The sequence below is a fragment of the Trachypithecus francoisi genome, unplaced genomic scaffold, assembly GCF_009764315.1.
Source record: "Trachypithecus francoisi isolate TF-2019V2 unplaced genomic scaffold, Tfra_2.0 Contig01579, whole genome shotgun sequence".
Taxonomy (NCBI): Eukaryota; Metazoa; Chordata; class Mammalia; order Primates; family Cercopithecidae; genus Trachypithecus; species Trachypithecus francoisi.
Window position 1 is genome coordinate 29,521,216 of NW_022681442.1, and position 21,712 is coordinate 29,542,927.

The 21,712-nt window shown below is 53.8% G+C and overlaps 1 protein-coding gene across 7 annotated transcripts; it reads left to right on the plus strand.

Moving 5' to 3' along the window:
- Positions 1-2,611: 2,611 nt before the first annotated feature.
- Positions 2,612-18,125, plus strand: LDB1 (LIM domain binding 1). Of its 7 annotated transcripts, none has more exons than XM_033184793.1 (11): positions 2,612-2,988; positions 11,520-11,622; positions 11,756-11,800; positions 11,911-11,986; positions 12,245-12,347; positions 12,514-12,686; positions 13,185-13,307; positions 13,545-13,628; positions 13,721-13,844; positions 14,051-14,199; positions 14,885-15,647. In XM_033184793.1, exons 1-11 carry the CDS (start codon positions 2,964-2,966, stop codon positions 15,113-15,115), a joined length of 1,236 nt encoding a protein of 411 aa, XP_033040684.1. In that variant the 5' UTR covers positions 2,612-2,963; the 3' UTR covers positions 15,116-15,647. The 7 variants fall into 7 exon arrangements, with proteins under 7 accessions (XP_033040684.1, XP_033040721.1, XP_033040730.1 ...); XM_033184830.1 differs by having other exon boundaries at positions 14,051-14,193; positions 14,885-15,115; XM_033184839.1 differs by lacking the exon at positions 14,885-15,647 and adding an exon at positions 18,096-18,125 and having other exon boundaries at positions 2,845-2,988.
- Positions 18,126-21,712: the final 3,587 nt, after the last annotated feature.

Consider the following 21,712-nt stretch of genomic DNA (forward strand, 5'->3'; position numbering starts at 1 on the left):
GGGTAACTGGGCTATAGTAGTGTCAGTGGGAGTGGGAAGGGTAATCTTCCCAGAGAAGGTGAAGCTAGAACTAAGGTGTTAAGGAAGCATTAACTAGTAGGTGAAGAGAGAGAACAGTGTTTTACAGGCAAGTTCAAATTTATTATCATCTCTGAACTTGTTTTCCTACTTGTTCAATGGAGGTGATAGCACCTTCTTCCAAAGGTCCTCATGAAAGGTAAATGAGTCGGCTGGTGTAAAAGGCCTAGGGCAGTGCCTGGCACTAGTGCATGCTCAAGTAAGACAGTTTTTTCTTCCTTCCTAAGCTTCTACCTTCCACATATGTAATCTAGGACAGGGAAATCTCAGATTCACAGGAGGCAAAGACCTTTATAGGGTGAGTTGTAGTCCCCCTGTCCACCCAGATGATCACCATTGTGTTGGTCACCATGGAATCTGACCAAGCTAGTTGTTTGGAATGAGTGGCCTTAGGGGAAAGTGGCCACAGGATTGGAGGAAGGCAAATTCATGGACAGAAAAGAGAGAAGGAGGTCAAGGTAGGTATTCCCCCTCCTCCACACCATCTCAAATTGTCCCGCCAATCCAGCCCCCTCCTGACTCTTAGAATTGGATAATCTAAAAAAAAAAAAAACCAAAAAACAAACAGAAAGGAACACGTATCTACATGACTGGGTGTACATTGTCTAGTTTGATTCTCACCAAGTCATAGGTACCAATTACAGAGGATAAAGCTAGTGTTCCAGGTGGGGTGGTCAGTTGTCTCAAATCACTCAGGTAATGAGGGGCGAATCTTGCGTTCAAACCTAGGTATCCACAATTCCAGGCCAGTGTTCTGTTGCCTTAGGTTCTCCTACTCCCTCTAGTGCTGACCTTTGTCTGGGAGAATGCAGGGAGGGGGTGCACTCAGGCAGGGGATGCTGCCAAGGAAATACCTGTGTGAGTGTGGATGGCTTCAGTCAGGTCCTCTCTGCTCCTGGTGAGGGTGGAAATGGGGAAACCTGGGGGTGGGAGACTCCACAATGTAGAGCTCCCCTATGCCCCATCCTAAACACATAGTGGAGAGGGTCTCCATTCCTAGGCAGGCCTTCTTTTCAATCCCCAGACTCTGCACCCTTCCATCATTTCATGCTCCCTCAGCAAAAACCTAAGGTGAAGAGAAGAGGTCTCATAAACACTTAAGCCTCCGCATTCGTAACCCTCCTCCAGCCAGTCAAGCCAGCTGTGCAGACTCTGAGCCAGAGTGAGGGAACCAAACAGCCTTCTCAACCAACACCCGTCTAAGTAACAAAGAGGAGAACCCCCTACCCAGTCTGGGCAAGATGCCCCAGGGAGAAGACACTAGTCCAAGTCTCCATCGTCTATCCCTGGAGCCCATCCTGAAGCTTAAGAAAGAAAAGCTAGCAGCCGGGGACCCCAGAAGGGAGGGGGTCAACTCTCTACTCCAGGCGGCTCCCCTCCCTTCCCTCCTCCTGGCTAATAGGTATTTCCTGTTTATGAGGCAGCTAAAGCTGAGCTTTTGGGAAGGGATGGAGATGGAGCCCCTCCCCTCCTAGGGCTGGGTTGGGGAGTCCTTGAAGTGTGACTGAAGGTTGGGAGGCTCCTCCCAGGGGAAGGAGTGTTCCTTACATTGACCATCCATATCATCTCCCATCCAACCCCCCACGGCCCACAGCCTCTGCCTCTCTGGGTTAGGGGGCACTGGAGGGGCCTGTTTCCTGTTCTCATCTCCGAAGCCCTCAAAGGAGAGCAGCTTCCAGGCAGGGGGATCGGAGGCGGTGGGGTTGGGGGGTTGGTACGGAGGTGAAGGCACCAAGGCTGGAGAAAAGGGGGAAGGGAGGAGAGTGTCTTGACTGATGCGTCAGTCCGCAAGGAGGAAGGATGGCCTTGTATTGCCCCTCCGTAATCCAATCTGGTGGTCATTCCGCAGCCCCCTCCCCCTGGCAAAACGCAGATCCCAAGCCCTTAGGCGGAGGAGGGCGGGGACCCCACTTAATTAACCCTTTTAGTTCTAGTCCCAACTGGTTCCGCAGGCAAAGGAGGAGTGGTTAATTTAGGGAGGGGGTGAGTTGAGGGGTTGCTACAAGAATTAAGAGAATGCTTCTTTACCCACGCAGCTTAGGGTAGGGACGCGAAACAAGGGGCCTCCAAAAGAAGGCTGGCGTCTCAGCAGGGAGCACGGGCAGGGGGTCTGCAGTCCCTTATCCCTCCTGGAGCGCGGTCCGGGGTGGAGAGAGCTACACCACACTGCCCACCCCGGCTCCGCCTCCCCCAGCCGCGGCTCCCGCTCCGGCTCAGCCAGGCTCCCCACCCGGCGGCACCCGGAGGACGGACACCGAGCGCGCGGCTGCGCCTCCAAGCCCTCCCCTTCGCCCTCCCTCTCTGGGGTCTCTGCCTCCGTCTCCTTTTTTAAAAGCTGCGTCACATGCATGCCGTTCCCCGAGCACTCCCAGCCCCTCGCCGCCCGCCCGCCGCGCGGCGCACGCACGTCGTCGCTTGCTGCGCGCTCTCCCGGGTCACTCTGACACGGCTCTCCCCTCCCACTAGCAGGACAATTAGCATATTAATAAAGCCCGGCCCTGCCCGGCTTGGGCTGGGGAGCCGGCGTCGGCGCGAGGGAGCGCGAGCGCGAGGGCGGAGAGGGGGGCGCTCGGCGACGGCGGCGGGAGCGCACAGACACGCACACGCACACGCGCACACACGGACACACACTCCGCGGACTCACACCCGCGCGCACACACGCAGAGGCCCTGCTCGCCTTCCTGCCTGGCTTCCTTCCTGTCTGCTTCGCGTCTGACAGGCCCCTCGCCGCAGCCAGGGGCCGCCCGTACTGCGCCGAGGCCGGGCCGGGCCGGCGGCAAGCGCAGCGGGGGCCGCGGGCGGCGGCGGCGGCTCATGCCCGGCCTGTCCCCGCGAGGGGCGGGCACCGTGACTCGGCTGGGCCCCCAGCGGCGGGCGATGTGAAGATGTCAGTGGGCTGTGCCTGTCCTGGTGAGTGGGGCGCGCGGCCACTCGTCCCCTTCCTGCCCAACCGTCCCCGCGGACCCCTCACCCCGTGTTTGTCGAGAACTTGTCTGGGGGGTTGTCGATGGCATGGGGGAGGCCGGGAGCTGGAAGGGCTACGCGGGGCCTCAGGCCGGCGGGGAGGGTTTTCCCCAACTGTGTAAATGCGCAGCAGTCCAGAAACACGGGGAGGAGATGCTGGGGGTGGCTTATGTGTATGTTTTTTTCGGGGGTAGGCTAATTGGGGAGAGGTCGGGGGGGGCCGAAATTCTCAGAATTCCAGGTTGTTAGCCAATCAGAAGTGACTCTGGACTTTTGACCCCCCCCTCAGGTCACCATAGAGTTGTGATTGGCTGGTTTGGGCTGCCCCCCTTCCCTGCTGCCCATTGCCTCTTACCTATCTTGTGACATCCCCCCCATGCTGTTTCTGAGTACCCTGTTTGCAGGGAGGTATTGATTGGGGCCCATCTTGCCCCCCCTTCAACTTTTCCTGCCTGTTGCCAGGGAAGGTTGGCCCTCCTGAGGCACCGATGGTACTCCTAAGAGGTGCCAGATAATTGGACCCTTGGGTCTGGCATCTCCGCCCTAGTGGGAGGGCAGGCTAGGAAATAGAGTGATTTGTGGAGAGGTAAGCTGAGGGAGCAATACTTGACCCAAAACCGAGAACTTGAGAGAGGACCCAGGCTCAGATCCCTGCCTCCCCAAAACATATCAGCTCTTGCCAGGGATAGCCTAGTCTGAGTTTTTTTCCTGAGGGGCGGGTAGGGGGGTGGCGGGGGGCATCTACCTCACTGCCAGGAGGAAAGAGAAAAGCCATGCGACTGGAGAGGTAGTCTACAGAGGGCCTCAGGGGCACACTTTCTCCATCCCCGGGACTCTGGGTCCTGGAATTGGCCCTCCTGGCCCAGACTGGAGTCAGCTTTCTCCTGGAAGTCAGTGTCCTTGAATGTAGCCCGCTTTGGCTACATACTTCACAACTGGACACCCCTCACTCCCCCACAGATCCTCACGGGAAGCTACCAGCACGGAAGCTTCCTTGAAAATCATGTGACCCAGGCCAAGCTGGGCTGGGCAAACACTTCAGGTGCCTGCTGAGGCTGATATTTAAGGGGCATGGGTCCCAGAAGGAGGAATAAGAGAACCTAAGAATCCTAGAATATCCGGGTATGGGAACCATACCTGCTGCAGAGGGTTGGGGAGAAGAGAGGGAAGAGCTTGCCAAGCTGGAATCCTGCCTGGCCCCATCGTCTCTCCTCCTACCAGCTTGGTGTACATGTTTATGTGTGGATTTTCTCCTTTATAATTGCCCCATGCTGGGTACCCCGTTCAGATCCATCATGTTCTTAGCTCACCCCAGGGCCCTGACCCTCCATCACCGCACATGAGCAGAGCAGTTAAACTAAGGATCTGAACAAGCTAGAGGGATGAGTCTTAAATTGTAATTCTTAGTTCCTACAAATAATGAGTAAGCTAGTATGTATGTATGGAGGGGTTGTCAGGCTGGAGGTGGATGAGAGGTTGGCCCTGAAGTTGGGGCAGGGTGCCTGGATCCAGTGGTAGGAGAGAGAAAATCTCTTCTTCTTAGTCTCTGGGAGCAGAATGGGAACAGGAAGAGGGCCTAAGCCCGGGGTTTGTGGGTGGGTGGGAAGGCAACTTCAGTCAGTGCCCCAGAAGGCATGTTCCTTTTGTGTCTAGTGGTCTGACTGAGGGAGAGAGGGCAAAAGATAGGGAAGAGTGGGGAGTCTTTTTCCAGATCGTGAAGAAGTCTTGTAGATTGATGCCATAGAGGATGGATGGAGGTTAGACGTTAAGGAGAACCACATGGGGAGGGCTTCAGAGTAGACTGGAGGTGGGGAATAGTAGCAGTTGGGGTTAGAGAGGGGACCTGACTTGCAACTTGCTTGGATGGGGGAGCACAGGCTTGAACACAAGGGCAGCATGGCAGCATGTAGCAGTCCAGGCCTGAAGACTTCCCCCACCTTGAGCAGCCCTGGGGTGAGGGCTGAGGCGCCCTGGCAGGCCGCCTGCCGCCTGCCTGCCTGCCTGTCTGAGTCTCTCCTTTGTGCTCTGCTGTCTCCGGGCTCCTCCTCCTCCCCCAGCCCGGCAGAGACAGCACATGCCCCACACATGTGACTGAGGGAAGCCAGAGCGCACACAGACCCACACACATGCACATGCAGAAACACCACAAGATACACACATACACACGCCCAGCTCCCATAGTGCTTCTGGGGTGAGGACCAGCTTCTGGGGCTGGAATGGCTGGGAGCAAGGAGAGCCTCTGCTAAAGGGCATCACCCTGAGCAAGATGCTGAGGGGGCCAGGGCCTGTCTGGGGCAGCATGTGGCTTAGAAGGGTTAAGGCAGGGAGGAGTAGGGGGAGGGGAGGAGGCAGCAGTGGTGGCGGCTGGGAGCCAGGAGAGGAGGATGGCAGAGCGCCAGGCCAACGGGAGGCCGGGCACAGACAAAGGAAGGGGGGCAGGCACACTGGAGGCCTGGGTCAGGGAGCCCTAGGGGCCCGAGCAGGGGGCAGTGCTGGTACCTCATCCTGTGGGCTGGTGCTGGCTACTGTCCTTTGAGTCCCCACCTCCAGGAGGAGTACTTTTCCTTGTCATCTTTGTCATTCTTTGCTGCTCCCTCCACCTCACCACCAATTCTAAGGCCTTCTAACTCAGACTTGCTCTTTTTAGCTGGACCTGTTCGGGCCCTGTGCAACTAGGTGAATCGGGTCAGAGCAGAGAGAGGAGCAGACTTCCTGGAGAAGGAGAACTAGAAGGCCTGTTTTGAATGGTTTGCCAGTCTTGATACATCTTGGCATTTAGGGGCCCCTCTACCCTATAGCAAGACTGGAGGGCCCTTGTAGTCCCTCCTGTCTGAGGAGACAGGCTGGGTCGGGGTTCTGAGCTCTGGGCTGGAGGCAAAAGCCAGAGCGCATTCCCCTTCCCTATGTGGATAGTGATTTGAGGCCTGGTGGGGGAAGGGAGTAGGAATGGCTGCAGTAGGAATTGGCTTATATCTGGTGGGTTTAGAAGTGCAGGGTTCAACCCTCCCACCCCCCAACCCACCCTGGTCATCCTGTCTCAGTGGGTTCTGTTAGGATCTCACTGTTAGGATATTTGGCCCTATGTGCTATGAGGATCTCTTGAGGTACTGAATGCACTTTGGAAAGTTTAAAGGCAGTGGGGGAGAACTGGGACTACCCCAGAGGTAAGCTGTAAATTTGGGAGTCAGTGGGAATGTCTTAAGTCCTGGTGATAGGCTGTATGTTGCAGGGTCTGGCTGAATGTTATAGATTTCAGTATGCTTGTAAAAGCTGGGGTTTCTTCTGTGGCCAGGCTGTGATGAGGAATGGTACGCAGGTTTCAGAGAGGGTGATTTATACGTTAAGTCCTTGCATAATAAATAATCAGGGTGTGTATGTAATAGGCTGTCACAGGGTTAGGGGTTATAACACAGTTTTGGTGTGTGTATTGAGGTCAGGATGCATGTTGTAGGTCCCAGTGTGTATGGCTTAGACTGTGTGTGTGTGTGTGTGTGTATCCAGGATTTGGGTATATTTAGGATTTGAGATATATCACAGGTTGATGGCCAGGTGCGGTGGCTCATGTCTGTAATACTAGCGCTTTGGGAGGCCAAGCTGGGTGGATCACCTGAGGTCAGGTGTTCGAGACCAGTCTGGCCAACGTAGTGAAACCCTGTCTCTACTAAAAATACAAAAATTAGCTGGGTGTGGTGGCATGCACCTGTAAGCTCAGCTACTCGGGAGGCTGAGGCAGGAGAATCGCTTGAACCCAGGAGGTGGAGGTTGCATTGAGCCAAGATCACGCCACTGCACTCCAGCCTAAGCAACAGAGCAAGATTCCATCTCGTAAAAAAGATATTTCAGAGGTTGAAATGTGTATCAGGTACTGATTTATGTGAAAGTGAGATGTGTTATCTATGTGGAAGATGTTCACAGAGCCAGGTGCAATATTATTGCACAGTTAACTGGTGAATATGTCATGAGAAATCCTGTCCTTGGAGTTACGTGTGAGTATAGTTGAGGGTGGGGGAAGGGAGTAGAGAAACAGACACTCAAATTGCAAAGAAGGAAATAGAAGATTTGCGCTCCCCCTTCCCGTGTGTGTGTATGTGTGTGTGTGTGTACACTATGTGTTTCCCTTTTCCTATCGGTCCAAGAGTAAGGTCTGGACCACTATCCAAGTTTTAGAAATACCCCCTCCTGCTACAACAAAATTACCTTAGAAAAAAAATAGAAATACCTGCTCCCTTGGGATGCCCCTGCTGGATGGGAGAACAGGCCCTATCCACTAACCACACCTTTTTTTTTTTCCTGGGGTGGTGGGGAGGATTCAGCAGCAAACTAGGCTCCTTCTGGGGACCCTTGGATGGCCAAGTTGGCTTTCCCTAGCTCTGACAATGCCTATTTCCCTGGCACCCACTTGTTTTCAGTGGTGGTGGGGAAGGGGGCTTCCCGTTAAGGGGGATCTAAGTCAAGGCTTGAACTTAGGTGGGTTGGGGGCAGGGAAGCCTGTAGTGTCCGCCTCCCTCCAATCAGTGTTTACAGGCTGATGTCAGAATGTGTGTCTGTCAAAAATAACCCCCTGGAGCCTCTCCCCCGAGCTTCTCCCGGATTTCACCAGGGGAGCCCAGGGTGGCATCCCAGGCCTGCCTTCAACCTGAGTGATCACAGGGGCGAGAAAGATTTGGGGGAGGTTTGGAAGGTGCTTTGAAGATCTTGGAGTCTGCAGAGAGGAGCCCGCCCTCCTCCATCTCTGCCAGTGGCTTTGGCCCTCCTGCTCACTCCTGATCACCTCGCCTAGGGCTCGGGGAAGGCGGGCTGCATTTCGTTCCTGGCCCCCACAGGCCTCTCCTCCATCTAGGTCTCTCCTGGCCCAATCTGCTCCGTCCCCTGTCTCTCCCAGTCTCTGTCTCTCTTTTGTTTTTCTCAGCAGTCCCTCCGTCCCAGCCTCCCTCCCTCCCTCCCTTGCTCTTCCTCTTTCCTCTCAGGGAGGGGGCGGGGCCGGTGGGGGCAGCTCCACCCTCCGCCCGCCCTGGGGCCTCATTCTGAGAGAGGCTCGGAGAGAGCGAGCGGGGAGGGAGGGAGGCAGGGAGAGAAAGGGAGAAAGGCAGGCAGCCGGCGGGCGCTGCGTGTGTGTCTGAGTGTGCGAGTGTGAGTGAGTGTGAGTGCCGGGCCCTGCCTCTCCTGGTACTCCCAGCAGAGGGGCCCGGTGGCCTGGGGAGGGCGGGCGGGCTGCTCGGAGGCAGAGGCAGCGAGAGGCGGCGGCGGGGAGAGCTGAGGAGGAGGAGGAGGAGAGAGGAAAGAGCGGAGCAGCCATTGTTGAGGGAAACCTTGCAAACAAAGAAGGCTCCGGACTCCCCGCGGTCCCCCGCCCCCCAGGCCGGCCCCCTGGCCCCCGGCGCCCAGCCCAGTGGCCATTGTAACTTTCCCCCGGGGCTGCGGCCGCCGCGGGGCGGGCCGAGGCTGTGCGTGCGAGTCTTTGTGCGGCCGGCGGAGTGAAGCTCCCAGCCCGGCCTGCCTGTCCCACTCGGGACATGAGCTGCTGAAGTTGTCTCCTCCTCAGCCCTCACCCCTGCCAGGACTCCTCTGGGCTTGCAGTCTCTCCCCGCACCTCTCCTGGCCCCCTCAGTTCTCCCAGGTAAGTCTGAGCACCCTGCAAGCCTGTTGGGGGGTGGGCAGAAGGCCCTCAGCCCGGCCCAGGCCTGGTCTGCGGGCTGGGAGAGAGGTGCCCCAGCTCAGAGCCGCCGGGGCGCTCAGGCCTGCTGACCTGTGGCCAGCCCCTAAAGGGAGGGGGCCTGCCCTCTGGTCAGCCTGGTTACCATGGCAATGCCCAGCTGGAGGTGCCCCCCTCAACCCCGGGATGCAGCTTCCACCCTGAGAAAACTTTACTAGTTCTGGGCTCTTCTCTCCCCCTTCCTAAAGGCTTCCAGATTGCTAGAGGTGGGAGGGGGGCCATGGCTGACTACAGGGCTGGATGACACATCTCCCCACCCACCCACCCCCGTCCCCCTCTACTTGCTCCCTCTACTCCTGCTGCTGGGGACAGGCAGCAACAGGGACAGATGGTCTGGGTGATGTCCCTCCCCTTCTCTACTCCCAAGCCCTTATGCTGGAGCTACTGGGAGTTGAGTGGCTCTGGAGAGATGCTGAGTTTGTGTCCATTCGCTGGAGGTGTAAATAGAGGCCCAGAGCTTTGGGCCTTAGCTCCTCAGAGCTATTTCCCAGGCCCAGACAATGCCTGTTGATTTTCTAGAGAGAGAAATGGAGGCTCTGATAATTTTTTTTACAAAATTGGAGAGAAACCCAGGCATCCTGCCTCCTTTCTCTTCAGGTTCTTGAGTTGACATGTTTCAAGTGGTCCCTAAACTGAGGAGGCAGGGGTGGTTAAGTTATGGGAGAAAGGATGGCCTAATTGGGGGATGAGGGCCAGGTCTGAGAATCTACTCTTGGGTTTATTGCCCAGGCCTGGCCTCTCGTGGGCCGTGTGAGCTTGGGCTTCCTGTGTGGCCTTAGTCTGCCTGTGTAGTGGGGAGACTTAGTGGCTCAGTGGGGACTGTCTTTCTGGAGATACAGGCTCAGTCCAGACTGGCATGTGAAGGCTGTGTGTGCTGTTCTTGGAGCATATGGATGTGGAGCTCGTGCATGGGGTGAGGGCCTGTTGCGGGCATCTGAATCTGCCTGGGGGCTGCTGGGTTCCAGCCCTTGATAGGGCATGTTAGGGCGAGCTGAGGGTAGAAGCCTGCTAGGCAGGATGAGGCACACGTGTGTGCAGGCACACACAGGCTTTGACTCTTGGCACCCTCAGAGACTGTGCAGTCTGGGACCCTCCTTTTGCCTGCATTGTGAGGATGGGGCCCTGGGGAGAGAATAAAATGACACATGTTGGCACAGGGTCTTCTTTTGTCTCTTCCCCCCAAGGAACAAAATAGGTTTTGCGTCTAAGTTGGGGAGGAGATAGATACAGCCAATCTAGCTACCCTTCCAAATGCAGTCAAGTTTTAGGGACCGAAGGAAGCAAATGTGATTGGAGTCAGATGACTTTTGGGACTGTGCCTCAGTTTCCCCTCCTATCTGGTGAGAAGGGGAAACAAAGTTGTAGGGGTACCTGGCTCATACCCAACTATGAATTTAACACTTCTTCCAGTCAGAAAACAGTACTCCAGGAACTGTTTGCTGTTAGGTGAGATGTGAGAGAGGACATGTGCACATCACAGATACACACTAGCAAGACCCCTGTCTAGTGACCACGTGCCCCTAGACTGAGGAACATAGGCTCCTTTCCAAACCACTTACTTCTCCATTGTAGGTAGAGTGGGATCCAAAGGAGGCTTATCTGCCGCCTCCCCCACTCCCAAGTCTCAGAAGAGAAAAGGGGTTGAGGCTTTGGGTTTCTGGTTTGGAGACAATACTCTATACCCTTGGTGGGGGCAGGGGTGGGGGCTGGGCTGATAAGGGAGTGGCCGTTGGTGGGGAGGCAGAAGGCACAACTGGTTATCTGGTAGGCCGCACCCAACAGGCACCCACCCCCATTTATCTTTCTATCCCTTGCCCTCCTGAGACCCTGAGGGTGGAGGAGGGGCAGAGTTCGAAAATCCCCCCTTTTCCTCCCCCACTTTGGTCTCTAGAGGGCAATAGCGGGGTCCGATGGTAGAAAGTATAGGATGTGGGAATCAGAAGATCCAAGCTCAAGTCCTAGCTTTGAGAGTTACTAGCTTTATGATCTTGGCAAGTTCCTTTGAGCCCTCAGTTGCCTCATCTGTAAAATGGGAATGTTATGGTCAGCCCTACTGCCTCGTAAGGTTGTTGTGATGATTGAATGAAACTATGTAGATTAAAAGGGAGTTTATCAAAATTAGATTCTAATGATTGGATATTTATTTGTTCTGTGATAATTCTTCCCAGCTTCAATTCCTCTTCTGTCATCTAGGGCTCAGCCAAATGAAGAAATGGGATCTTGGCTATGCGCTGGGATTAGGGTGGAATACTCTTGTTTCTTAATGAAATAAGATTGGAGCCAGAATTAGAAGGAGAGACAGGTACTCCCTAGAGTAGGCCCCTCCCCTACTCCACCACTCTCTTGTAAGCAGGCCAAGGAGCTCCATAAGACCATCCCTATCCATACAGTCTAGCAGGCTTATCGGAGAGCTCCCAAGAGGGGGTCAGGGGACTCCTTTTTCTTTTAGGAACAGGGTCTCACTCTGTTGTCCAGGCTAGAGTGCAGTGGTATGATCTCTGCTTACTTCAGTGTCAACCTCCCAGGCTCAAGTGATCCTCCCGCCTCAGCCTCCCAAGTAGCTGGAACTACAGGCGTGCCCCACCATACCCGGCTAACTTTTAAGATTATTTTTAGAGACGAGGTCTTGTTATGTTGCCCTGGCTGGTCCCTGCAGCCTCGACCTCCTGTGCTCAAGCAGTCTTCTTGCCTTGGCCTCCCAAAGTGCTAAGATTACAGATGTGAGCCACCGAGCCCAGCTATGACTCCTTTCTTTCTCTTCTAGGTTGTTCCTCAAAGTCATTCAAGCTGTACTCCCCGAAGGAGCCCCCAAACGGCAACGCCTTCCCCCCCTTCCATCCCGGCACCATGCTGGATCGGGATGTAGGGTAAGTGAGTCTCTTGGCCACTTCCTAACCCTTCTCCAGGTGGGATCTTGCCTGGAAAGGGGAGGGAGTAGCCCCCCACCCCCAATAATTCCTGTCTTCCACCCCCATTCTCATAGCCTCTTACTTTACACAGCCCGACTCCCATGTACCCGCCTACATACCTGGAGCCAGGGATTGGGTAAGTGGAGTCCAGTGGGGAAGAAGGTGCTTTCCACTGGGTGAAGGCCGAGGTAGGGGTGAGGTGGGGAGGCTCCGCTCCTATTGATCTGCCTCCTTCACTTCCTCCAGGAGGCACACACCGTATGGCAACCAAACTGACTATAGAATATTCGAGCTTAACAAACGGCTTCAGAACTGGACAGAGGTATTGCCAAGGGAAAAGGAATTGGGAGCAGGAGGGCCATCTGGGCACCCTATGGGATATCTTGTAACATGAACACACCGGCCGGGCGCGGTGGCTCACGCCTGTAATCCCAGCTCTCAGGGAGGCAGAGGCAGGTGGATAGCTTGAGCCCAAGAGTTCGAGACCTGCCTGGGTAATATAGTGAGACCCCGTTCTCCACAAAAAGGAAAAAAAAAAAAAAAGACAAAAAACATGAACACACCTCACCATGCTCCCTAGGAGTGTGACAATCTCTGGTGGGATGCATTCACAACTGAGTTCTTTGAGGACGATGCCATGTTGACCATCACTTTCTGCCTGGAGGATGGACCAAAGAGATATAGTAAGTGACCTCTGGGCTCTTGCTATGGGGGTGTATACCTCTTGTGTAGTTCTAAAGTCTAGAAGTGGGTCTGGGAGTGCCAGGGGATATCTAGCTTGGTAGGGGAGGCATCTGTCTGGCCCCTTTTGCGGTCCCTTTGTCTGAAGAGTTTGTCCCATCTCTACAGCCATTGGCCGGACCCTGATCCCACGCTACTTCCGCAGCATCTTTGAGGGGGGTGCTACGGAGCTGTACTATGTTCTTAAGCACCCCAAGGAGGCATTCCACAGCAACTTTGTGTCCCTCGACTGTGACCAGGGCAGCATGGTGACCCAGCATGGCAAGCCCATGTTCACCCAGGTCAGCAACCCAGGTGGATGTGGAACTCCATGGCACCTGGGTTTGATTCCCGTCCTCTCTCCCAGTGTATACTCACAGCTATTCTCCAGGGAGCCACATTGCGAAGTGGCAAAATAAGAAGGGCGGATAGGCATGTTGCAACTATCAGCAAACATGTATTATGTTCGTATGGGATAGTTTTCAGGGCCCTAGGGCTACACGAGTGAACAAGAGTCTGCCCTCACATAGCATAGAGCAGATGAGTGTATCACTAACTACATGGGGAGAGGACGATCTGTTAAGATTTTCTACTGTGTGTGTGTGTGTTGTGTGTCTGTGTGTGTAAGGGCCAGGTATATGGGTGGGGGGGGTATTGTGACATTTGTGCACCCAGATTTAATGTGCAGGTGACAAACGTATATGCAATGGGAGAGTTGTAAGCAAATGGGAGACTGTAATAGACATACCTTCAGGTATAGTATGTGGGGAGGGGGCGGGGTCTGACAAGCCTTTCCCCAGGTGTGTGTGGAGGGCCGGTTGTACCTGGAGTTCATGTTTGACGACATGATGCGAATAAAGACGTGGCACTTCAGCATCCGGCAGCACCGAGAGCTCATCCCCCGCAGCATCCTTGCCATGCATGTGAGTCGTGGGCAGGACCCAGGACACAAGAGTGAAGGCAGGCAGGGGGAAGGGTGGAACAAGGTCGGTTCAGGAAATGACCGGCCTTAGACAGAGGGTTAGGGTGTCTTTATCTGAACAGCAGGTTTTATAAGAGAGTATCCTCTTTCAGGAGTGTTACAATTCTCAGATGATAGGGCAGGTGAGCAGAGGCAACCCAGGTGTCAGTGTTCTTGCTTGTCTTTTCTCCCACTCTAGGCCCAAGACCCCCAGATGTTGGATCAGCTCTCGAAAAACATCACCCGGTGTGGGCTGTCCAATTCCACTCTCAACTACCTCCGAGTGAGTCTCTGACCTCCCAGTTTCTGCCCCAGTCCATTTAGTCTCGGCTCCATGTCTGTCCCCTGACAAGCCACCTCCTTGCCTACTCCTAGCTCTGTGTGATACTTGAGCCCATGCAAGAGCTCATGTCCCGCCACAAGACCTACAGCCTCAGCCCCCGCGACTGCCTCAAGACTTGCCTTTTCCAGAAGTGGCAGCGCATGGTAGCACCCCCCGGTGAGTGCCTTGCACCTGCTTTTACCAGGATCTCACACTGCTCCCCAAAACTGTATCTTTATTTCCTTTTGAAGTTTTCCCTGCCCCTTCCTTGTTCCCGGGTCTACAAAATTGGGATCAGGGCAGGCTCATGCTCTTTGGGAGCCACAATTTAGAATAGGGGACCTGGGGCCCTCTCCCATCTGAGTCTCCTTTCCCTGACACAGCGGAGCCCACACGTCAGCAGCCCAGCAAACGGCGGAAACGGAAGATGTCAGGGGGCAGCACCATGAGCTCGGGGGGCGGTAACACCAACAACAGCAACAGCAAGAAGAAGAGCCCAGCTAGCACCTTCGCCCTCTCCAGCCAGGTACCTGTAAGCATCTCGGCTTTCTTCTCTCTTCTGGGCTGCCCCACTGCTCACCCCTGACCCCTGTCCAAGCCTGAGCTCACTAGCAGGCATAGAAGCAAAGACAGTTTTCTTCATGTACTCTGCCAGCATGGGCTAACTGCTTTTACTGGTGAGAGAGTCCTTGTCAGGCACTTGCATGGGTGTGATCACACAGACTCAGCCATAGGAAGCTAGGGCATAAAGGAACAGAGACAGCCATGAGGACATATAGACGTTCAGGACAGACAGCTTGGGGCTCACAGACCATCCAGCGCACACACTCACACTGATAGAATGACCCGCAGACTGGAGTGTTTGCAGATCCAGAGTACATGCCCTTGCACATGCACATACTGCCCTTCCTTCGTGTTTGATCTCCCTTTCTCTTACATGTGGACAGAAGTTGAGGAGTCCCCTAAAATTTTGGGGAGACGGGCTAGGGAGCTAGGGGAATGGATATGGGCTAAAGGCTTTGATGCTCTGGTGTTCTTCAGTGGGAAGGATTCCAGGAGCTGAGGGTGTCAGGAGTTGAGGTTTTAAATTCGGGTATGAGGAGGGGGTGGGGACTCTTGAGCTTCCAGGGTGGGTATTGGGGCTCTGGGGGTATCTGCCGCCCTGGGCCGGGCGAGCCCTTGCCCCGATTATGTTTGGGGACCTCCGCCACTCTCAGGATGTGATGGTGGTGGGGGAGCCCACCCTGATGGGCGGGGAGTTCGGGGACGAGGACGAGAGGCTCATCACCCGGCTGGAGAACACCCAGTTTGACGCAGCCAACGGCATTGACGACGAGGACAGCTTTAACAACTCCCCTGCACTGGGCGCCAACAGCCCCTGGAACAGCAAGCCTCCGTCCAGCCAAGAAAGCAAATCGGAGAACCCCACGTCACAGGCCTCCCAGTAAAAGGCCCTGCTGTGGCCACCCAGTGCTCTGCCTATCTGCCCCACCTCTCGCAGCCCCAGGAAGCAGAAGACAGAATGAAGAGACTGAGCATCTAAAATGGGCAGCCTCCATCCACCTGCTTCAAGGAGGAACTGGACTCGCTGGGGGCAGGTGCCAAGATTTGCCCCACAGTGGCCCTGGGCTGGGCCTGGCCTCTGCAGAGCCTTTTACGGGAAGGGGGTACACATGTGGATGCCTACTTGGAACCTGGGCCTCTGAGACATGTCCTGACCACCCCCCAGGGCATTTGCCTCCATCCTCACTCCAGATTCTGGGTTTCCCATCCCCCTGACTTTACCCCTTTCAGGCCTGGGGTTCTCTATACCCACAGCCCTTGGGGACTTAAAGCTATGGGGCTTGGTTGAATGCCCCTTCCCCTAGGCAGCTGGTAATAGAGGGGTAAAGCTTTGGGCTCCTCCTCCAGCTGCCACTTATCCCAGCTCCAAGTTTTTAAAAAAATAATATTATTAAAAATGTAAGTTAAAAAAAATCACTCATGTCCCCCCCTCTTCCCCCTATTAAAAGTCCAGCTACCTCCCTACTCTTAGCAGATGGGGGCCTAGGGTCTAGGTGGGGGTGAGAGGCGGGGAGGGAGGTATGCATACCATACGGTGTGAGAGCTTCAGACCAAGGAGACACCGCCATCTCTCTTGCCCTTTCCTGTGGGGTGACCGCAGTTGGGGAAGGCATGCCATGGGGTAGTGGGACATCGGTGGCCACATCTTGGTGACAGACCCTTGCTGTTGTCTCTGTCTCCCCATTATCTGGACTCTGGCCTGCCCTCCTAGTGCTTGTGACTCCCTCTCTTCCATCCCCACCCCTATGGTGTGTATATTCCTTACAAGTCCTCCACAAGAGCAGCTGTCTAGGATGTGGGGAGGGGAGGCTCCTTCTCTTAGGGAGCCTGGAGAGAAGGGTGCAGCCTTGTTGCTGTATTTCTGGTTTTGTTTTAGTTGGGCAGGCATGGGGTGGGAGAGGGGCTTAGCCACTTTCCTCCAGAATCTTCCTCCCTCAATCCCTCCAACTGCGTACGTAATCCTACTCTGTCCTTCACAGAGGGGAAGGGGCCACCGATGACGTCCCAGCTCTAAGCCCACCAGAGAGAAACAGGCCTCTGTCCCCCTGGGTGAAGTAGAGGGTCTTCACCTGCCAGTGTCCCCTGCCACTCCTTCCTCGTAGCAGGGAGGAGGAGGAGGAGGCAGCCAGGATCCTCAGCTCCGCCAGGGTGCAGCCAGGAGCAGGGTTTCACGCAGCTGGGCCAGCTCTGTGGCTTTGCTGCCTTTTCCTGTGGCCAGTCCCAGGAAGTGCTAGCACCACCTCTCTCCCCACTCTTCCCTCTGGATTCTGGGGTCCCCCACACCCTATTTCCTCCACTCCAGCTGCCACTTTTGGAAGGGTATTGAGTCAGGAGCTGAGGGAAGGGGTGAGGAAGGTGGACATCCCACCCCAACTGTAATGCCTTTTTTTTTTTTTTTTTTTTTTTTTTTTTTTTTTTTTTCTTTTTTGGGCCATTTGAGTCATGTATGGTACCGATCAATAAAGAGACTTTTCGGTTTGAGAGTGTCCTGGTTGGTCATTGATGCCTAATAATGACTCAGTCCAAGGCAGTCTTTTCCCCATCCTTACAGTTCCTAAGACTGTATGAATTGGATCCCTTCACTCTCACCTAACATTTCCCCTCACTGTTTTGAAGTTGTTTCCCTGAATTATACCTCTCCTTCACCCAAGACCCTAAAGTTTGTTCCCAGATCTCCCAGCCTGGCCCCATCTCCCTCAAAGTTGAGGGAGAATTGGCTTTCTCAGTCTGCTCCTCACCTCTCACCCCAGGACTGTTGCTTCTCACCCCTAGCTGTCATGGGGCAGCCAGACAGGTGGCCCTTCTGGGGCAGGTTCCTAGGATAGACTGCCCTGGATTATGCTGTTGAGGGAGGAGTGAGAGAGGGGACTTGGCCTAGGAGGGGGCTTGGGTTAGAGGGTCTTGAGGTACTTAGAGTACCTGGGAGACTCCTACCCCTACCCAGCCCCCAGCCTAGTAGCCCAGCTAATGTCGGTTGGTTGTTTTGCTTATTTTGAGATGGAGTCTTGCTCTGTTGCCCAGGCTGGAGTGCAGTGGCATGATCTCGGCTCACTGCAACCTCCACCTCTTGGGTTCAAGTAATTCTCCTACCTCATCCAAGTAGCTGGGATTACAGGTGCCCGCCACTATGCCTGGCTAATTTGTATATTTTTTTTTAGTAGAGATAGGGTTCCACCATGTTGGCCAGGCTGGTCTCGAACTCTTGACCTCAGGTGATCCACCTCAGCCTCCCAAAGTACTGGGATTATAGGCATGATCTGCTGCACCCGGTCACCAGCTGAGGTCTAAATTAGTCTCCGTGGTGCTAAGGTCCCTGGGTGAGGGATTAAGAGAGTAGCAGGATTGTCTGTCTCCTTGCTGACTTTGGGTGGGGACGCTGAGGGAGGAAGACAGTTCTGTTGCTAGTGGGTAGCCTGAAGCTCTATGGGAGGATGGGAGGATAAATGGGGTACTTTTCAGACTCTTTTCCAGGTAGTTAACTCTCCAAGTCCCCTTCTCTTCGCCATTAAAGACTGGGAAGATAGGAGACCCCGCTGTGGATTGGAGATGGGGTCTTAGTGCCCATAAAGCTCTCTATCCAGTGTTCCTCTTTGTCATCCCAGGCAGGAGAAGCTGAGGCCTCAAACTATTCCCCTCCTAAGGTCTCTCTCAACCTGAAATAAAGCCCGATAGACCTGCACCTCTACCCTTACCTCCCTAGCTGGTAGGAAGACACCAGAGGAAGGGACTGTATGACCCATCCATTCCCTCTCCAATCTACAGTTACCTTGGCCCTGCCCTGCTGCCAGCCCTGCTTCTCATTGCCCAGTGCCTCAGGACCCCAAGGAATGCTATTGCACCCCACCCCCAACTCTTCCTTTGTAGATCTGGCCAGCCTGAAGGACATTTACCGGCTAGCTGCCACCAGCAACTCACCGTGAGAGTGCCAGGTAACATCTACAGTGGGTCTGTGTCTGGCACTGGGTGTACATCTAGCCCGTTAGCCTGAGTGTGTGTCTGTGTGTATGTATGTGCTGCTGAGCTGGGGAGGGCCTGGATCTGTTTATTGTGCAGGTAAGGGAGTGTATACATGTGTTTGTATGTGGGCATGTATATGCATATTTTTATGTATGTGTCTGTTGGTGAATTAATTCATTCAAATAGTATTCATTGAACTCTCTTTAGGTACTAGGCCCATTCTAGGTGCTGGGGATCTGATACTGAACAAAGCAGAGAATATGTGACTGCTGAGTGAGTGAATGCTATAAATCCATAAATGAGGATGTGTTGAATGTGTGGCTTAGCAGTGCGACTGTGTTGAGTTATGGGGCTGCTGGGACAATTGTTGTGTGACTCCGGCATTTGTAGGTTCACGTATGTATGTGTATGGAGGGAGGTAGTCAAGGGAAAAGGTAGATTGCCAGGCCTGGACCCCATCCTGCTTGGGGGCAGGGGGTAGGTCAGAGAAGCAGGAGAACACACTGTTGAACTCAGGAAACACAGTGGCCAGCAACTTCCTCTGGAGCCCCATATCTGGCTCCTCCCCATTTGCCCCCAGCAGCCCCTGTTGAAGAGGAATTACTGGGGTGGGGGAAGAGAGAGACCCTCCAAAGCCCTCATGCCCTTTGTTTTCAGGTACGTGTGGGCCCAGTCCCAAGCCTTAGCACATTGCTGAAGAGCTTTGTGCTGCTGAGCTGGGGAGGGCCTGGATCTGTTTATATGTGCAGGTAAGGGAGCGTATATGTGTGTTTGTATGTATGCATGTATATGCATATGTTTATATATATGTCTGTTGGTGAATTCATTCATTCAGACAGTCTGACCATGTACCCCAACCAGGACCTCTGAATCCACAGAGGTCTGAACCCAACCCCAAACCTCTGTCCCTCCTGGACTTACAGCTCCTTCCTCATTTTTCCTGACCTGGTCTGATCTGATTCAGCCAGAGAGCTCCATCCCTTTTCCTAGGACCCTAGTGTAGTCTAGTGCAACCTCCAACCCCTCTTTTATACCCTTAACCCAGTCCAGCCTGATTTCTTTTTTTTTCTTTTTTTTTTTTTTAGGATAGAGTCTTGCTGTATTGTCCAGGCTAGAGTGCAGTGGCACGATGTTGTCTCACTGCAACCTCTGCCTCCTAGGTTCAAATGATTCTCATGCCTCCTGAGTAGCTGGGACTATAGGCACATGACACCATGCCCAGCTAATTTTTCTTTTTTTTTTTTTTTGTATTTCTGGTAGAGACGTGGTTTCACCATGTCAGGAGTTCAAGACTAGCCTTGGCAATATAGTGAGACCTCATCTCTACCTTTTTTTTTTTTTTGAGATGGAATCTCGTTCTGTCGCCCAGGCTGGAGTGCAGTGGCAAGATCTCGGCTCACTGCAGCCTCCGCCTCCTGGGTTCAAGTGATTCTCCTGCCTCAGTCTCTATAGTAGCTGAGACTACAGGTGTGCACCACCACGTCCAGCTAATTTTTGTAATTTTAGTAGAGATGGGTTTTCAGCTTGTTGGCCAGGCCGGTCTTGAACTCCTGATCTCAAGTGATCTGCCTGCCTTGGCCTCCACAAAGTGCTAAGATTACAGACGTGAGCCCCTCCATCCAACCGAGACCTCATCTCTAAAATAAATAAATAAGCTGGGTATGGTGGTGCATCTATAGTCCCAGCTACTTGGGAGGCTAAGGTAGGAGAATCACTCGGGCCTGGAAAGTTGAGACAACGGTGAGCTGTGATTGCACCACTGCACTCCAGCCCAGGTGACACAGCAAGACCCTCTGTCTCAAAAAACAAAAAAAACAAACAAAAAAAAAACCAGGTGCAGTGGTTCTGAACGCCTGTAATCCCAACACTTTGGGAGGCCGAGGCGGGTTGATCACCTGAGGTCAGGAGTTCGAGACCAGCCTGGCCAACATGGTGAAACCCTGTCTCTACCAAAAATACAAAAATTAGCTGGGTGTGATGGCATGTGCCAAGTCCCAGCTATTTGGGAGGCCAAGGCATGAGAATCGCTTGAACCTGGGAGACAGAGGTTGCAGTGAGCGGAGATTGCTGCCACTGCACTCCAGCCTGGGCGACAAAGTGACACTTTGTCTCAAAAAAAAAATATATATATATATATAGATAGATAGATAGAGAGAGAGAGAGAGAGAGATTGAGAGAGAGAGAGAGAGAAAGTCAGCAGCTCCCTAGTTTCATGATGGACTTCAAAGGCACTGGTTTAAGCTGGGCATAGTGGTCCGTGCCTATAGTCCCAGCTACTTGGCAGGTGGCAGGCTAAAGCAAGAGGATTGTGTGAGGCCAGGAGCTTGAGGCCACAGTGTGCTATGATAACACCAAGGAATCGCCACTGCACTTCAGCCTGGGCAACATAACAAGACCTTAGTCCCAGCTCCCGAGTACCCAGAATGTTTATAACAACTATGACTGTCATTCATGTGGCCACAGCCCCATTCACTCAGGGCCCAGCTCTGGGGCTCCTCCTAACCCCGACCCTAAGGTCATAGATGAAATGGATGGGAGACTACATACCCAACAGTTCTAAGCTGGGGAGTCTGGGAAGCTGAATGGGAATGGAAGCTGACTCACTCTTCCAGATTCCTTCTTCAGCCTCAGGATAGACTCATTTTCCCACTGGTTCCAGGACCCATTTCCAGAGGAAGCTAAACCCTGGATTACTTCCCTCTTTGCTGCCCCACCTCTATGCCACCAGCTCACCTCTACAAGAGGAGGACCTAGGGCCAGTCCCTGGAGAAAAGTCCCAAAGGAGCTTGGGGGAGAAGATTCTTCTCCCTATCACCCCCAACAACTGAGGCTGCCTGGAGGAGGAGGTAGGCTACTTTTTCTCCCTTTCCTTTAATGGACTTCAGATGCACAGAACTAAATTAATCATAACCTTGGTTCATGACACACACTCATCATTGCTCCATGCACAATGCACATTTATTTACTTATAAGACTATCATATGGGGCCAGGCGCGGTGGCTCACGCCTGTAATCCCAACACTTGGGAGGCCGAGGCGGGTTGATCACCTGAGGTCAGGAGTTCGAGACCAGCCTGGCCAACATGGTGAAACCCTGTCTCTACCAAAAATACAAAAATTAGCTGGGTGTGATGGCATGTGCCAAGTCCCAGCTATTGGGAGGCCAAGGCATGAGAATCGCTTGAACCTGGGAGACAGAGGTTGCAGTGAGCGGAGATTGCTGCCACTGCACTCCAGCCTGGGCGACAAAGTGACACTTTGTCTCAAAAAAAAAAAATATATATATATATATAGATAGATAGAGAGAGAGAGAGAGAGAGATTGAGAGAGAGAGAGAGAAAGTCAGCAGCTCCCTAGTTTCATGATGGACTTCAAAGGCACTGGTTTAAGCTGGGCATAGTGGTCCGTGCCTATAGTCCCAGCTACTTGGCAGGTGGCAGGCTAAAGCAAGAGGATTGTGTGAGGCCAGGAGCTTGAGGCCACAGTGTGCTATGATAACACCAAGGAATCGCCACTGCACTTCAG

Coding starts and splice junctions, on each gene's coding strand:
- LDB1 (XM_033184793.1), top strand. CDS start 2,964: ATGTCAGTGGGCTGTGCCTGTCCTG. Junction 2,989..11,519: donor AGTGGGCTGTGCCTGTCCTG/GTGAGTGGGGCG, acceptor TTTCTCTTCTAG/GTTGTTCCTCAAAGTCATTC. Junction 12,348..12,513: donor GGATGGACCAAAGAGATATA/GTAAGTGACCTC, acceptor CCATCTCTACAG/CCATTGGCCGGACCCTGATC.